The 20251-nt window shown below is 28.3% G+C and overlaps 1 protein-coding gene across 2 annotated transcripts in view; it reads right to left on the reverse strand.

Moving 5' to 3' along the window:
* LOC132937443 (one cut domain family member 2-like) overlaps window positions 1-20251 on the reverse strand; it is a 36231-nt gene that overhangs the window by 8330 nt on the left and 7650 nt on the right. For both annotated transcript variants that reach the window (XM_061004268.1, XM_061004269.1), the window contains exons 2-3: window positions 19975-20010; window positions 1137-1208 (exon numbers count right to left, since the gene is read on the reverse strand). In XM_061004268.1, the coding sequence (XP_060860251.1) occupies window positions 1137-1208; window positions 19975-20010 (108 nt within the window). The remainder of the gene's footprint in view (window positions 1-1136; window positions 1209-19974; window positions 20011-20251) is intronic.

A 20251-nucleotide genomic window follows, 5' to 3' on the forward strand; every position in this document is an offset into this window, starting at 1 on the left:
ACACTAATAATACTTATTATTATAAGTAAAAAATATTTATATTACAATCAAAATTGTCAGTTAATCCAATATATATTTTTGTTTTTGAATGTTATGGTTATAATTTTTTAGGAAATTTAGTTTTTTAATTATTTTTGTGAATTTAAACAATATATAATTTTATTTCAGTTATGATTTTGAACTATTGTTCAGATACGTGAATAAATTAATCAGACTAAGTAGGTTAGAAATATAACTATTTACTATATTATTAGGAGTTAAATTAAAGTATGAACAGTTAAATAATTTATGCCAGGATGTAAATCAATAGATAACAACGGATGGTCTTAATTGAGCAAATTTTAATAATTTTAATCTTTATATAGCATTATGAAATCAGTATTTACAACGATTTGCTTACAAAGAAAAATATTACTACCTATATTATTTGTGGTAGGTATCTATTTATATATTTTATGAAAAGCAAATAATTGACAAATAATTGAGTATTAATCACGACAAATAAAACAAATTATTTTAGAATGTAGGTAAATCAATATCGGATGGTAGTATGGTACCTTTTCAAAATGTAGTATCTAAGAGTTACTGATTGGATAATATGATGTAATAAAGATGAGCTAAGCAAAATCAAATTTAATTTTAATATTATTTTGGATGTATACCTTTTATTATGTTGTTGAATAGATTTTGATTTATTTTATGTTAAAAAGTAAATCATTTTTTCCAAGTATTTTATTTGTATTTCCTTCAATACACAATTTACTCAATATTGTTACTTTTGTAGTTGTGGAACCACAAGGAAAGAGTACATTATGTACGCATTAAAAACAAAATATTTGAATAAGATCAAAGCTGAAACATAACCCTTGCTTTTTAAAAATGTCATTCCATGCTTAAAATTCGTGATTTTATTACTTTTAGAAACTATAATGTTGCATTTTTTTTTATGTACGGTTTAATATTGTTTTTAATTATAATATTATGTTCTCTCAAAGCATATAGGTACCTACGTTTGTTGATTGTAGAGAAACGTATATTACAATATAATCAAAATTTTTGTAAAACTGAAACACTCTAATCTAATACAGTATAATATAGTGTATACTTATGTAAAAAAAAAAAATAATAGTACTGACCCATGTTGTTTATGTAACTTCCGACGTTTGGTGTTGGAACATTCTGCAGTCCATTTTCTGCCAATAACATACCTGCAAAATAAATAAAACGTCATCTATAGTTCACAAAATTGACAACTACAACTCTCTTCCTTTGTTAATAATAATAACGATGAGGTACCATCGTTACGCCATAAAAATACAAAACAAAAATCAATGACTGTTAATTTTAATCTCGATGAAAAATGACCTTTAAAGTAATTATAGTGCTATGTATACATATCATTACATAAATATTAAATATATCAGATAATTGGAATCGATAATAGAATTGAACTGATTTTAAAATAAAAATAAAATATTAAGCCCGAAATGGGATACGGTCCCGTCTACGGTGTTATAGTTCAACATAGCTGTCTATATAATATTTAGTCACTATTATAGAGTTACAACGAAATTATTTATAGAAAGTGGAAACCCGAATAGACTTTTCAGTTTTTACAACTTATAAGAGAAATAGAAAACATTACATTTTTACAACCGATCGTTGCCTCGCCACGTGATAAATATTATTGTTCACCGAAAAATTATACCGAAGACGAACGAAACACAATAATAATTGAGACGACGACGATATTGATCATTTTTTTTATTTTGCTAGGAGAAAAATGGATTTGTTGCACTCCGGTGATTGGCAATTTTCCAATAAATTCCTATACCTACAGCGTTTGTTACATAACGATGTACCAACAACCCGTCTACGTGTTTTTAAAAGCGCACGAATAAGTATATTTGTAAATTAAACTTTGAAATCAATTTCCCGAGTTTTATCCGAACATTCCCACATTTATTGTCAATTGAAAACGAAACTAAATCAATTTCGAGCGCAAAAATAAATTAACGCTCGCTCGCATGTAGGTACATGTTTTTTAGTACCTACCCCGTTGAATATAATACACTAAAACGTCGCAAGTAATATCGATTAAGATTTTTTTTATAGTTGAGACGATAATATAAGTATCTATACGAAGAAATAAAGTAACGTACGCACGTCGCGTATTGTAGAGTACCTATTTTTATAATATTATAAGTTGTTAACTTTGCCATTAATGTTTAAAATAAAGTGTTTGCAGGGAACGTAATAATTCCTCAATATTTGAACGTCATCATTGGATACTCGTTGTGGGGTTTTTTTTAATAATAATAATATAACTTCGATCGTTGAACAATAAATAATAATAATAATAACTTAATATAATTGCACTGCGATGTGTTGTACTTTATTGAAATATAGAACTGTCTTTGTCAGCCGTGAAAATGCGTATCCGATGATAAACTATTTCGTATTTTATTGTTTCCAAGTATAAGCTGACGGAAAAATAAATTGAGATGCACGCATCCGTGAGAGATGAAATTTGAACTATAGATACCGTCGAAAAGCAGCTGCATTTTGCTGGATGACTATTTGGAAACGCCAAATAGTTGTGTAACTATGCTTTCTTGTTATCAGGATATCGCTTTACAGTTTACGGATATAATATTATTGTTCGCGTAAAATATTAATAATAATAATAATAATATTAAGAGTTATACCTAAATACGAAGAAACACGAGTAATATAAATACTTTGCTTCATACCCAGCAAATAATAATACATTATTACAACATTTTAAGAACATCTAAAATAATATATGATATTGTAAAGAGTTGTTAAAATATTATTAAAAAACCGAATAAAAGAGAGTAATATTCTGATTTGTTTTAAATCAACAATATATTATATCTAAATTAATGTTGTAATATTTTTTTAAACTACATACTATAAGAACTTTTGTGACGTGTCAAAAGTGGAAATTTTTAAATACCACTGACAATGGTATGCAAATAATTCACTTGACTGTAGTTAACACTGCTGCAGTGGACCACGATTACACGATTACACGTGCAATGACGATTTAGTGTAAACACAGTATAAGCTTGTAAAAAACTGATTTTTTCCCGCTGTAATTATTCGACGTAGAATTTAATTCTTTTACTCTTGGTGTAGGTTGATGAATGAAAAAAAAACGGGTCAAAGCCTATAAATGTTTTCGACTGAAGACATTTTATGTTTGTATTTAATTTACATATACCTATGTCGGAATGTCGGATACAGAAAAAGTCGTTGAAATAAAATAATTAGAACCATCAAATTTACACACATATACAACTACGTTCAACGTTGTTATAATTGTTGTCGTATACTCGTTATAATATGTCAGGTTACTTTATGTAATACTGCAGAATTTGAAGTCATGCAATTTTACTCAATGTTCGTACAAAAACCGAGCCAAAACTTAAGTCCCCCGTAAAATCGATAAAAAATATGTGCAATGTAGCCGCCTTTCATCGCCGATTACATTTATCGACATACAATTAATAAAAATTATTTTTACATAACTAACATAATATTTACATTCAACACCCCACCAGCATTTGGAAAATAATAATATTTTGTGAATAAAGTGCTTGAATAGTGAATATTTTACTAATAATATTTTATAAATATTTTCTTCTCGTGATAATAAAATATTGTACTATATAATTGCATAAAATGTGACTAAATATTTTTATAAAGTTTCCATAAAATTTTTTTTTGAAAATATATGATTAAAATATTTTCAAAAATATGAGTTACTTGGCAATTATATTATTTTCCTGAAAATATTTTTACCATAGTTAGGAAATATTTTTATTGTGTGTCGGGCCTTAATATTTTACATAATATCTATTAAGAATACGGAATAAAATACACTCCTGACAAACACACACAAAACTGAGGTAAAAATTTGCACGGTCTTGTCATATTCTTCTATCACCACATTTTCTACGAGAACCAAAAATTCTTATTTTAAATAATTTTTTTTTTCGGGAATATTTATTGGGTTCAATTTCAAAATCGTAGAAAAAAAATTATATTTACTTAATAATTATTACGTCTTAATGAGCAATTTAATTTAGGGGACTTAGCAAAGCGGTCGGTTGGCCCCCGCCGGTCTTAGCCCCAGTTCCCCAAGCCCTTCTATTTGCACCGATGGTTAGGTGTACGCATATAGGTTCTAACCAGAAAATCGTTTCCATTTCAATACTGTTCTACCGGACAGCATATTTTAGAATATTAACGATCGTGTTCCAAAAAATTTCAAAAACATTCTAACTATGTTAATATTTTTTTAAAACATTTTAAAAAGATTATAATTTATCAAAAATATAGGCCATCTGTTATCAATCTTCGTGTACTGTCGCCAGTGGACTTTACATTAATATTTATGGGTGGCACTAGTCTAAACAATTTCGTACGGAACTGTCTAGTACGAAGGAAAGCCGGTGTCGTGTTGGATTTCGATCATTTGAAAACAAAAAAAAAAAAGAGACATACATTATTGCACAAGAGAGTGAGTGTTGTAGACACTGTAACACCGCTGACACGACGATAAACATTGCACTCGTATTGGTCCTGTGCACATACGTGATATTGCTGCTCAAGCAACCCTGTCTGTGCCGATTATTCTCCTGCGCAGCGACCTTCCCGCTTGACCATACGTTCGCCATACTCGTTTGTGTATAGTGTAAACGTTAAGTTGGGTCTTATAATATGCGTATACAATCGTATAATACAATAACCTAGTCCTGTAGTGTCATGTTGGTAGGTTGGTAGATAGTTACACCGTTATACGATTTACTTTTATCCGTTGTAACGCGTTACAAACATAATAATATATACAAAATCTATTATACAGAATTCAACAAATAACTTCATTTTGAGCGATTGGGAAAAAAATATATACAACAAAGAGGTAGTTTGCATTTAAATATTTAAAAAAACCTTCAATTTTATATGTAAGCCGTTCAAGAACGTACGTCCCATTAACATTAAAACATAAAATTACTGTAAAAGTCAATAAAATAATAAATTTTAATATTGTAATAATAAATAGGCATGTGCTGCTGCCCCTCGTTAATTTTATTTAAGCATAATATATATGTCAAAATTACTGATCTGGAGCAACAAAAATAATCATCATGCTAATTTAGCAAATTCGTACCCATCTTAAATGTAGCGTAATATTTAAAAGGTTAACTACCTACATATTATAGCGTATAATATGAAAACAGGTGACACAACTGTAGGCACTGCACCGCCGAGATAATCACAACGTTAAATAAAATTAAAATATCTCATGGAAAATGTTTACACTCATGAATAATGTTCAATCATAATATAATTATATACCTAGTCCGCAGAAAAGTACCTACCTATCCCCCACTGACTATTCTGAGCTATGAAGTTATTATTTAGTATTTATACAACGCTAATGTAAATGATTATAATATAACAAAGAGGTATTTTATTTTAAATTTGAACTCGTTATAACTTTCAGTTTTTCGCTGTTTTTTTTTGTTTTTTTTTTACCAATTACCCACTATGTATCTCGTGAGCACTGGGTTTCATTTATTTTTTAGATGTATTTTTGGAACTGAGTGCCGCTATAGCTAGCTGTTAAGTCCCACTATGACGTGTGACGGTTTTCTTTTTCCTATTCAACCTCCCACCCAACATTCTGCATCATCCTTCTTGTCCTTCGTTCGTAACTTATCGGTACTGTTTTTTCAGCATTTGATACAATAGTTTTAATAATAAAATGGTTGACGTATTGACTGATTTAGTTTTTATTGGTTCTAACCTAATATTGCAGTGAGCCAATATATTGGATCTTAGGGCGTGCGTTTTTTTCACGGTACTCGCGGTTGTTAGAAAATGTCAATATCTCAACATCAATATCAATTCCTACCTTGACGTTTTGTCTTAACGTTTCATATATTTAAGTATACGTATTCATTTGTGGATCAAGTAAAAAAAAAAATGGAGATGAGGGAGATGATCCGTACAGACTGACAAAATTAGACCTTCATATTAGGAGTTACCATTATAATATTATAACCGTGAATATTGGACAACATGAGTCGTTTTGTGATACATCTAACCTCATCCTCGCTCCAGAGGATACGTAATAGAATAGAATATTGGATACGTAATATTGTCAATAATATATTAATATCATATTACAATGACACGCGATATATTTTTAAATTTTATTTCAACTCCAACTCTTTAATTTTCCACCCATCTATTATAATATTATAGCTATATTATTGAGACATGGTAACAAAAAGCTGAAAGACATTTTTTTATTCAAACGTTTATGTGCCTATATATATATATACAGTACACTATACCTATACAATATAGTAGGTACCTACGTACTTCATGAACACTTAACGGATTTTAATCCGTTTAACATCAAAGGGCCTACCAGTTATAATGGTAGCGAGTGAAATATATAATAATATGTCATATTGTGATGTAATAGGTAAGTACATGTAACGAATATGATGTAACCCATAACACACAATAAAATATATTAACAATAGAAAATGGTTCATAACTCATAATTACACAGTCAATTTTTCATCTATTACTATTAACTTGTAACCATTTTCTACGTTTTAATTGGGTTTAAAGAATAAAAAAAAATTTTTTAGCTCGAAAATTGTGCTAAAGATAATATATTGTTATTGTTTATTTAGCCTGACACTGGTCAATATTTAGAAAATTATTTAACATCAAAATATTATTAAAATAAATATATGGATAAAATGTCAAGGATTATAATTGTTTGTTAAAAACCAGCTTTTCTAAATATTGTGCAGCAATTAGGTTTATACTTTAATACTTCAACAGTAAAGTGTTCACTTATTTATTTTAAGATTAATTTTTTGTTGGCAAACTCAGTTAAATAAACAATATTTAAAATATTCATTTGTTTCTATAAACTGAAGAACTAAAAATCTATCAGAAATATGAAATAGGGTTAGCTATCAATTTATTAAATAATTAAATAAAATTTAACATAGAGTTTATATTGATAATAATACAGAAAAACAAAGTTTTATAATAGTGAAATATATATTTTATGTGTTATAATATTTTTATCATATTGAAACAATAAAACCGTTCGTCATAGATATAAATGCCCCCAATAAGCAATTACATAAAATTACCACATTTTGTTTTTCCATTATAAATATTTATTGATTGCTGTTAATTAACACATAATAATATTGTATGATTAAATTATTTTATAAATGAATTTAAATATTTAAAAATAATTTTAACATTCTATTTAAAGTCTTATAAAATGTTATGTCGTCTTGTCGTTACAAAATGAACTTATTGTAAACGTTAATAAAATAATAAATTATGATATTATTATAATAGTAAATATCTCTGCACTCTGTGCTGCTCATCAATAATTTTGTTTCGAACAAAATATATAAGTCAAAATATAAAAAAAAAAATGATGATAATGATAATGTAATATGAAAACAGGTGACCCAGCAGCAACCGAGATACTCGAAACATTGAATAAAATAAAAATATGTCGGGAAAATGTTCGCGCTCATGAATAATGTTTAATATTAAAATCTCTAATGATTTAGTCTGTATAAGTGCCTATAACCACCTACCTAGGTGCTAATTATTCTGAGGTATGAAGTTGTTATTTAGTATTGACAATGTTAATGTAAATAATAACATTTCTATTTTTGATAGACATTTCTTATACGGATCGAAGTATTTTGGAATTATCTATGATTATACACAATATTGAAAGAATTTTTAGATATTTATACGGTGTAAATATTGATAAACACAACATAAATAACTACTATGTTTTTAAATTATAAATTCTAGTAGAATTTTTCTAGGATTTGGTAAATGCGACTTTTGTGATACCGGGACTATGCGAATGCGTACGGAATTGGGTCTATAAGGAAAACGTACAAGAATTTTCCGGTGTGCTCATCTACAACTAGGTGCCTATAGTACCTACTGTGAACTCTATGAACTGGAGTAACAGATTTAGCTATTGGATAAGACGACAAACAGATCATCTAGACCTAGGTATATGCTATAGTTGTATAGTCCAAGTCATATGTTAAATTCAATATCAACGCTAAGGACCTTATTCTAAATAATATATAATAATACACAGTATAAGTAATTTGTAAAGTGCTTGAGACTGTATTATTAATTGTATTTATTTATCCATTCAATTATATAGTTTTCACACATTACTTTATTAGTGCATAGTTAAATTCCATTCTAAATTAAAACTGCTGAGGTAAGTACTTACTATTTGCCACGAAGTAGAATTAGTAGAAGTTCTCTTAACCGAAATTAATAGGAACTAAGAAAATTTTTCAAATAAATATATTGGGTACTCTACTCGTGTATATTGAGTGCACAGTTGAGATTTGATACTTTTGCTTAAACCAAAAAACACATTTAACCATTATGCCATTTCCTGATTTTTCTTAAAAAAAAAAAAATGTTTTATTTTAATATGTTCAACAAAAAGAAATCATATTATCAAACAGGTCGTCATTTAAAATTTTAAAATACTATAATAATATAATGTGCATCAAGTATCAACAATTAAAAAACATAAAATATTCATGTAGGTATTATTTGTATATAGCTTATGGTATTTTAAACAATGGGCAACATAAACTTAGTAGTATAGGTCATCCATATATTTCATCCAACTTTTAAGTTTGTATATAAAATCATACAATACATTATAAATAACGACAAAGTTATATACATGTATACAATTTTAGATTTCATCAAACATATTTGTAAATTTAAAGACAATCTAATAATAGATTATTTTCTGGATAAAAAATATACAATTTTCAACCCAACTTATGAAACGTTTAAATAAAATATATTGTGTAACGTATTTGATTGTTTTTTTTTTTAAGAAGGAAAAACATTCATTATTAATTTTTTGTTTGTAGTTTTAAAATATATTTTCAGAAAATGTTTAATAGCTAACATTTTGTATTTTACTGGTTGAATAATTATTGCAATAAATTTTACTTTAAATATTTGTGAACAGTACATAATATAGACAATAATAATACCGTCTTAGCGTCTTGAAATAATTATTTTTCATCTTTATTACTAAAATATAAAATGTATATTTTGAATAATTCTTGAAATATTTACTTTGTTAATAGTATTTTAATTAATAATTTTAAGAAGCTATACCTGATACTGAATGTCAATAATTAACAATCAAATAAAGTATGGAAATATTTTAGCATTTTAACTTCTGAAAATGAGTTTTCCATCTCATAACCTCTACAGATTACTGTATTCGTAACATACAAAAATATGCAATAATTAGTTGGTAACTACACCGTTTCTTCCAGACAATTTTCTCGAAAACTACCAATGATTTATAAATAATGAATATTTTAATTTACAATTTATCTGTTGATTATATTTTGATACAGTCATATCATTATGTCCAGTAATTATTGAAAACCCTCATATCCTACCGGACATCTATCCAATTTGATAGTTGGCACTCGACCAAACACTATACACATTGGATCACGGATAAAATAGAGACAGCTCTCAAAAGTAAAGAATTCTGCACAGTCACCGTTTCTAGAAATTTCGTACACTTTCTATCACGTACCAAGGCATCGTCGAGGTATCATTTTAAAAATAAAATCGATCCAGCCTTCTCCGTATTATTTAATTATGATTAAATCCTATCTTACTGCATGACGCATTTTTACAGTTCTCGTCGAATCAGATCTTTCGCACGTAGCTCAAATATAAACTGGTCGTCCTCCAATCAGTGTTTCTTTTCTTTATAATATAATCTACTCCTATCAAAAACCTAACACGTTTAATAACACCCCCGGCGCAGACTACGCAGTCACAATTATTCGAATCATAAACGGGCACATTTATATGAACGATCCGTACACGAATTAAAGGCGGCATTTAAAGTCGAAGAAACCAAAATATCTATATCATAGCCTCTTTTCTTTGGTATTATTATAATTCTCACCTCTGAAACAAGACTGTGACAACTCAACATTATTTTTTTTGAGAAAAAGTGATTTGAAGTTTAAATCTATGATATATGAAAGAGTTTTTTTTACCTATGCGTTTCAAATTAAAATCTTAAATACTTGCAAATACTTAAATACTTTACAATATGACTTTTTCAAATATTATGAAATACTCTGTTAAACCCGAAAGGTTAGACTTGTGGCTTTTTACAATTTTTTAAGTAATAGCAAGACTGCCATATTTTGAGATATGGCTGTATTGCATACAGAAATTGATTTTAAGACAGCCATATACTAAAATATGGCAGTATTGCATTTTATATTGTGACTGCGATTTAACAAATTATAAAATGCCATACCACCACAACTCTAAATATTGACATTTTGAACTCAATATATCACACGATAATTAGATTTTATTTACTGCAAGAACACCACAAATCGAAATAAGGCAGTCTTGAATATTGACTTCAGTGACTGATTGGATAAATTAAAATAAGTATAATACCATAAAGTAAATACGGCTCTCTTGCTTTGAAAATCGTCTAAAAATGTAATAATTCAATACTGACTCATCTTTTTAGTGGCTAAATGAAAAATTATATTGAATGTGACGTTCTTGAATTTTATAGAGATATTTTTTCACTATTCGAAAGTAGTCATAACACAAAGCTTATCAGTTTTGAGTTGTAGCAGTCTTGTTCTAGAGGTGCGATTATGACGATTGAATAATATTAATGAATTGTTATGCTTTCTATACTTAAAAAAGTATATGACAATAACGTTTCCGCACAGACTTCGTAATTAATATAGTCTATGATTACTTGCTGACCCGGCAATGCTTTTGATATTGCTAGGTCTCATTATAATATATTTATATAGCAGAATTTCCCGACGTTGCCCGGAAAACAAATTCTGATTGTTCAACTTCTTTTGGATGTAACACGCTGTGGAAGCAATGCTTAAGTGTAAATTATATTATATTATAATTTATAGCCATCCCGACCGGCGTTGTCTGTGAGATTCGCTTGTGATTATGCGAGTAGTATATTATCAGGTAGACAATTTATCTGCGGTTGATCTTGGCCCCGCGTGGTGGGTAAGTAAGTGTATAATTTAACTCTAAAGTATCAAAAAATACAAAAAAAATGGTCCATCGGAGAAACTGTGGTTCGAACTTGAGACATTCTGTACCAAAATACACAGGCTTACTACATTAATAATAATAATAATTATTATTATTAAAACCAATAGCAACCATTTATAGACAAAAATGTCCATCGTAAATCTCAAAATCCCTATTTCAAGAACCTTTGGGGTTGATGTGACAAAACCTAGACTATCTTCTTTCCCAAGGTCTAATCTATCTCTGTATCTAATTTCATCGCAATCGGCTGAACGGTTTAGGAATGCATAAAAGACATAAGTATAAACAATTTTCTTGTTTTATATAGATATAGATTTTAAACCAATAGACCAGTGTTTCCCAAAATTTTTGCAATGGCGATCCATAAATTTAATCTTTGTTGGGTACGCGACCCCCTGCTAAAAAAAAATTAATTATGCCATAAATTAATATATTTTTATTATTATTAATCTTATCATTGAATTTTTATGAAATACAATACTTGATAATAAAAAAATTTCATAAAAATTCATAAAAAAATAAATAAAATAAATTATAAAAAAATACAAAAATACTGAAATAAGAGTAATCAGAACCGCGAGTCACGACCCATCAAAAAAATTTCGTGACTCATGGCTTAGGAAACGCTGTAATAGAAAACCATTTCAGTCAGCAACAAAGATATGGAATGGCTCACATGGCGTATGTTTGTATTTTGACTCCATAACGAGGAAACGAGAAATCACTGTGGACCACCCTGACCGCGCATGCGTATAATAATATTTTGCTGCAATTCAATTTTGAATCAAATTGATAATTGGTTTGAATTAATTATGTGATTCGAGGGGTCTCACACGTGCCTAACTCTGAGTTTGTATATCAGTCGCGTTCACCCACAATGGAAGTGCGGCGCAAACATATACGCGAGAAGCCCTATCGATGCTAGAAACTCATATATATATATAAAGAAGGGTAAATAAGCGACTGCAATACGTTTTGAAGTTTCTTTCGAATAAGCCATATAATGGTTAGTCGTTGTTTTCGTTATTTGAAATTTCATTACCACGAACAATGTGGGTACCTTGCGCGGAGAATCGTGAAATGCTTATATGGGAACTCAAGTAGAATAATAATACACAGTAGGTAGGTAATCAGAATTACTCTGTTAGTGATGTAATTAGAGAAAAAAAATGTGTGGAGCAAAAAAATAAAAGCTACTCGTGTTCAACAACCTCGCCCGACCGAATAAAAATTTATTATATTTTTAACGTGCTTTATTGACGTAAAAATTAAAACGTAGGTACATATTGTATGATATATTGTATGTAATACTTAATGAAATTATGAAATGTACCAAGACAAAAGATTGAAACAAATTTCAAACTAACTTTATAAACAAAACTGTACCATAAGATACACCTATCTACTTAATATTTAAAGTTTCACAATAAGAATTAAGAAATGTTACTATTTTAACTAATCTAAAATCACCCGTATCTATACGACGACAACGATATCTCACACGTATACAAAAGTTCCTGGGAATTTGTAGAAATATTTTTTAATATAATAAAATATAGAATATACGGTAGGTAGCGTAAAAACTTCTAAAAACTGTATGATTTAACGCATGAAACCCGACGATAAGGTTCCGTGTGCGAGGGTAGATGAAGCCACATAAAAATATAAATAAATAAGTATTACTTTAGAATATAAATTAAAATAATGTTTAATCGTGTAATGCTACGAGAATTATTATTAATATTATGCTGCTACATTATAATTCACCTTCATGTACCCACCTGCGTATAAGTCGCGTTCGTAATATTATTATAATCGTTGCGACGCTTAGCTGTTTTATTGACCGAGAATCCCGAATTATTAGTTGGCTAATTGTTTTGGACGCATAGTATAATTAATATTCATCACGTGGAAACTTTTGAACATTTTATGTGAGCAGGATAAGTGTACGATACCAGCTACTACCATAGTATATACAGAGTGATTCACCAAAATTAATACTATGCTTACCTCAGCATTATTCTTTTAACGATGATTTTTTTGTCGAATTCTGATTTCTAGAACATTTAGATACCCACACTTCAAGACCATAATATTTTCAAATATTTATTTATAATATATTAATAATCGTATAACTTGAAGAATGTACAGTATACCAACTTCTTTAAAAAAAATTATAATTACTGTTTTTTCCTTAAATTCGAAAGATTACTGTTTTGAAAACATCGATTTATCTAAATCGTTGTACGAACGAGTAGTTTTTGAGTTATTTAATTTTCAAGATTTGGAGGCTTTGATCATTTGAAGTTAAATCATTTTAGTAATTAATATTAATATATTTAACGTCTTATAGTTGTCAAAAATTGTACAAGTATAATAAAATAATATTTCATCTAGTATATTTATTATACCTACTAGATCTAATATTGTTATTTTTGTAAAACCATTTTTAAGAACTATTGTCCTTAGTATAATACACATTTATTATCTCGTTCAAATTTCGCTTAAAAATTCTAAATGGCAGAATAATTTGAATATTAAATTAATTATTAAATAAAATATTCTGGTGAACACACTAACGGTGAACCATCCTGTATACAGCTGTGTAGTGTATACCAGTGTTTTCCAACCTTTTTGGTATGGTGACTCACAAATTTACTTTCTCTGGGTAAAAATTAAAAAAATCAAGTATGCCATTATATAGTAATATTAATATTAATTTTTGTTATTAACAATTTTATCATTTCATTTTAATACCTATAATGCAATATTGAAGAATGTGAATACTTAATTCTGTTGAAGAGGTAAATATATTATTTTGAAATTCAAATAAATTTTTTAGTTTTGTATTATTATTAGTTTACGACAGCGATGTATTAATACACAAACTGTAGGTACAGTAAGTTTGACGCTCAGGCGTGGATCCGAGATTATTAATTTGGTGAGAGGGGGGGGGGGGATAATCGATAGAAATATTAAATACAACATATATTACTTGGAAAACAAAGAAGACCAAGTTTATTATTATTTATTATTTTTTTTTAAGTATCGATCACGAAATTTATGTGGCCGTTTGCATTCCAAGTGGCGAAAGCCATCGCAGTCTTGCCTTTTATTGTTGATTATAAAATAAATTAAATTATTACCCAACATTCTTGTTTTTGTTGTATTAAACATTAAATGAATAAAAGTCATTTAAGACTAAAGTGTTAAGTTTTATTTTGTTGTTTACAAAATATATTATATAGATTTTATTAACATATTATTCGTTATCCTTTACTTAGGAATGATATGCGTTTACTGATATTTAAATTATACCAAGGTATATAATGATATTAATGATCTGATATACGTATAATGACTTTTTCGGGATAGAATTCTAGAGGGGGTGTTATATAAATTTCTACCGTTCCGCCTCCTTGCACCCACGCGACTGTTTCCCCGTCACCCGCTGTCACCTACCGATCGAGGAGGGTTAATATCTCATTAAAAATGTTTTTTTTTTTTTTCATTTCAATAAATATGAAATTCAATACGTGTATGTGCTTTATAAAACACACCGGTTCAGCCGTAGCACAGCCGCCGTGAATATAATAATAATAATAATAATATTATATGAATATATATTACATCACTTCCGGACGCACGAACCGGGTGAGAGACGCAGTAATCCGCAAATCGCGTGAAACTGTTGTAGTCCTCACCGAGAGCGTTGTCCACTGTTTTCGACTGCACATACGGACACAGAGGTCTTATACCGATTTATCGATTTGTTGTCTCCGTGTCCGTCATCCACGTGGCCTCGCAATTATTGGTGTCTGGGTCAATATCAGCGTGTCGATTTATCGATCGGTTACGAATTGTGATAGGGACGACAACAATAACAACATTAATTATCATTTTTTTTTTTTTTTATTCCGATACGGATGTAGCACGACGTACTACTATATATAGTGTGCAGCAGGTACATTAGTATTTAGGTTATAAATGCGAATAAAATCCTCCCTCAACCCATATTTTCTTAGTAAAGCAATCCAAGAAGGCACAAACACTTAATAATATTACCAGTAGATACATTATTTAATTTCTCAATAAGGGGTACCAGTGATTTTGACCCACCCTGTCCACCGCGGTAGAACCACGGCACCCAAATTTCGAATAATGTTTATATTTTGAATGTATGTGCGTTGTAGCTGATTTAAAACATCGAAGAACAACTACGTTATGCGCGTCACACCACAGATGATGATAATATACTCAACTCATCATCATTCAATATTTATATCAACTCAATATTGACAATAGGGTCCCATGCCGTGAGTTGATCTTACGAAAAGTAAATTTTACCACATTGAGCATATTTTATGATAATATAAACATAAATAACACAACTATGTAAGACGATCTCTTAAGATGTGGTAATGCAGCGTATATATTGTGTATAGTACCTAAAGTTTCCCTGTGCAAACATATATATGTAGTCGGTCGTTATCGTTGTGTTAGCCTTAAGCAAACGTATTTTGTGCGAGTTAATGCTGCACTATTATACGACGCTCTATTAGTCTTATACTTTTATATAATGTACAAAGCGGATTTAAAGAATTTTCTACAAGATCAATATTTTTATGCGAACAGACTTTTCAAAAAAAAAAAAAAAAATTTGTCTGGCCGATTTAAAACATAATTTAACTTGCCGTAATCCAATTTAATTTGAAAACAGATCTGTACATTTTTTTTCTCTTTTTTACAAATTGTATGAAGTAACCCTGCGGATGTTTATTGTTTGTGTTTATTGAAATAATTGAATATTTAAATTTAATATTCTACTTGTATTGATATAGGAAATTAGAAATATAAATATTTCTATTACACTTTCAATATTTTATCTATACGTATTCTTCTCATATGTAATTTATAACATAAGTGACCTAATTAGAATTTGAAAAGGTAAAAGGTATAGTAAATAAATTAGCTCATGAATTTATAACTTAATTTTGTTAACATTGAAAATATAAAGGGTCGTAAAATGACCTTATATTTAAATTAGAGTATCAACCTAATAACAATTTGTAGAAACTAACTTTGTACTTACAATTTTTATATTTATTTATTATTCATTACAATATATATTTAATTTGAAAACTATAATTACATTTATTTAAATTTCACCATTAAAATTAAATGAAGGCACTAAATTATATTACGCTGAGATGGTTGGAAACATTTTAGTTTCATATTATCTTAGACAACTAAATTTGTAATAAATTATGTAATAGTGTTTAGGATGCTGAAAAATTGATAAAAATTTTACGTTCACCAAATATTATAAAACTTATTATTTTCAAAACATTTTTTTGAAGATGTAATAAAAAAAAAATGAAATAAATGAGTTATAGGACGTACATAAATTATACAACAATTGAAACACTCATAACTTTATACATTGTACAATAAATATGGATTAATATGTTTATGACAGATAATACTATCCTGTCAGGTACAGAGACATTTCCACCTTAAATTTCAAGAAAATGTATATTAGGTAATGTAGACGAAACAGCCAACGGATTGTTTTTTAGTTGTCGAATAATTCGGTTTACTAGGACAAAGTACCTATCCACTGCCCATAACAACACAGTTTATTTTAATACTTAAATCAATAACAGAATGACTTTTGAAAATTGACTTCTCGGAAAAGTATCCAAAATTTAAAATTTAAACTTATTTATAACTACAACTAGACAGTGTAAACGTTTTATTAAAATCGATATTTGTTGGAGGTTTTTGAATTCTTTAGTACCTACCCGTTTGTGACCAAGTTAAAATGAATATAATATTATATATTTCACTCTGGAAAAGCTATGCAAATAGCATTTACACGGAACCCTAATTTAAACAAGAGTCGAAAAGTTATTATTTCACGCAATAGCAATTTGTTTGTAATGAAATGACGTTGAAAACTTCATTCCATTCAAATGAATAATAATTACAGAATGAGAGGTTTCCATATTATTATAATCTCTACGCTAAACAGTATGGTTATGCTTTATCATCGAAAACAAATGCAAACTTTGAAAGTCAATAATTTAGACATGTATACTATACCACGTGATTCACTAATTATAGAAATCATTTCCATAATTAATAATTAGAAAACTTATTTAATTTAAAACTAAAATGATATTATGGTTTTGTTAAAAAAAAGTATTTCAATAATAGCATTGTCAAAACCACAATATTGAAATAATATTTAAAAAAAATTCTTATATTAACTAAATGATTAGACGTAAAACTTTATTTATGTTTTAAACCACAGCTATATTTAATTAGCAGTTACTTATATTTTTTATTAGGAATTTCCATAGAATAAATAATATAGGTAATGGATATGTAATGATAAAGGCAGCATAATAAATTGAAAAATAACTGTGTCCTAAATATATCATAATAATTTCCTATTGGCGAACACACCACTGCTGCACTCGGCTTATTGAAAGTTCATAAAATGTATACAAAACATAATCTATAATATGAAGAATTATGAAATAGCATTAGGTAATTATACTTATTAACTGGTATTTACGATAATATTGTTAGCGTATTAACGTAATACCTATCATAGAACATGGAATATAATAAGTACTCAATCACATTTTAAACCTATAAGAATCTGATAAAAACATAATCCTAGCAATTATTTAGAAACAGATTTTCGTACTTTTTAAATTATCTAAGCAATCAAAATGTAATCCGATTGAATTATTTGTGACTAATTGTGTGTATTATAATATGTTTACTTATAGGTACTGAACGATTTCTAAATTTGACCAAAAAATAGCCTTAGTGTATGTTATATATCCGGCCCAGAATACCTACAGCATCAGATTACTACTAAAAGCATATTATAGTAAGTTGAGACATTGCACAAAAGTTACCAACACAACATTTTGGATTTTAGATTAACATCGTATTATCTTACTTATTGATTTTAACTTTTACATTATATTATTTTGGTTTAATGCACTGAATTGTTCTTTTGAATTATGGGGAGTAATTATGTATCAAAATACGAAAGAAAATAAATTGGAATTGAAAAAAAAAATGTTTTATGACAAAGAAACCACGGTAAGTACACAAATGTCAGACTTGCAGTTGACGTTCTATTTCTTCGACTAAATTCTACGTAATACCTACACATATTCAGAAACGTTATGCCATTATAATATTGTGACATTAAGAAGTTTAACTTTTTTATAGGTAATAAAAAATAAATTGATAAACTCCATGTCAACGTTTTTCTGCGTTTTTCTTTTCTTTTGAATTAAATATTGCATTCATTCAGATCATGAGTATAATTAACGTTGTTAGAGTTTTAAAATGAATAAAAAAAAAACCTTTTCGATAACTTTACGTTCCGTCAAGTATATGTATTCCCCTATACGTATTTTGTCATTTGGTGTCATCATTCACTTCACTCCCTTCTAAAAAACGATGACGTCATTTTAACAGTCCCTTTTCATATAACCATGGGGGTGATGTTCTTGATGTTCGAGCGTTTGTGGTGTTGCCAACGGCGACTTTGATAATACAGACGCAGGTCACTGTCCCCGTGCGTTTTTCTCCTCGCAATAATGTTTAGGTTTCACCGCGTTTCTAATGTATATATTTTTATTCTTCTCATTTTTAATAATATTTTATGCAAAACGATCCGGACATTAGCGTTATCGTGGTGAAGTTGAACGGAATATTAAGGTGTAATAGGTATAATGTATACAACTCTAAACCGTATACTTTTTTTTTTTATATCAACGAGCTCCTACGCTTTTCCGCGATTTAAAAACATATGTAATATTAATTAACTTCTGCACTATTTAACTGGTTTACTATACTTTTCAAAATGTCTACATATAGCTTAACTCTATATTATTCTAAGAATTGGGTGTAAATAATAATTAGTGTCCTGCAGCATGGTTCGAGCACGAATTTTAATTATTCAAACACGCTTTTATATAATATTATATGAGCATAACACCTAAAATGATGTACAAAGAGGGGGGTCCTTATGGCCCTATTATACATGTATTATATTTTATATTATATATTAAGAATAATAATTACTTAACTATTGGTCGTCACTCAGATATTATATTTAATAATATATAGCGCCTTCCAAATTTGGCGTGACAAAAAAGATCGGGATTATGTTTGTTCTTCCATCACGATCCTCATCATTTTTGTCACACGAAATTTGGAAGAGCCTATATACAATATTTATTTATATATCTATTATATGTGTTTTATGCAGGCTTTATGAAGATGATTACTGTTGAAAACCTTCGAGAGTTATGAAATAATTGAACGCATTGAGCATTATAAACACGAGTAAAACCTGTATACGTGCCCTAATCAAATAACTTTCAGTCTGATGTAATTTGACATTGTATTGAAAACTATTTTAATTAGATACTTGATAATTATTATTATTTGTATTCAACAAAACTGAGTAAAATTCATATCAAATAAATTGAATCATTTTAGAATATTTTTTTATTGGTATTAATTATATTATGTACCAAATGTGTAACGTACGATTTTTGAATTCCAATTATTTATAGTTTTCTACATTCATTGATTTTTATCAAGCCGTAGGCACGTAACAAGTAACAACTAACAATACTTGGATGTATAGTGAAATCTTATGTGTAACTAATAATATTAAAGCAAAACGTAACTTACCTTCTAAGTCTTGACCAAGGTTAGAAGAAGAATCATCTGAAAGTTTAAAACTATAAGCTATTTTCTTTTCATTTAAACAAATCATGTAAATACATAATATAATATTAATATAATAATATTTAAGCAATAGTGTGAATAAGATATTAAAAACCAAGCGATTTATGTGTAACAAACATGGTGTTAAAAGCGAGTAAAAACAATAAATGTTAGAAATAAGAAATAAGAAAGCCAAAACAGATAAAGCAAAATAGAATTAAATAAAAATAGGTGTTAGATT

This window comes from Metopolophium dirhodum, chromosome 1 (assembly GCF_019925205.1).
Source record: "Metopolophium dirhodum isolate CAU chromosome 1, ASM1992520v1, whole genome shotgun sequence".
NCBI lineage: Eukaryota > Metazoa > Arthropoda > Insecta > Hemiptera > Aphididae > Metopolophium > Metopolophium dirhodum.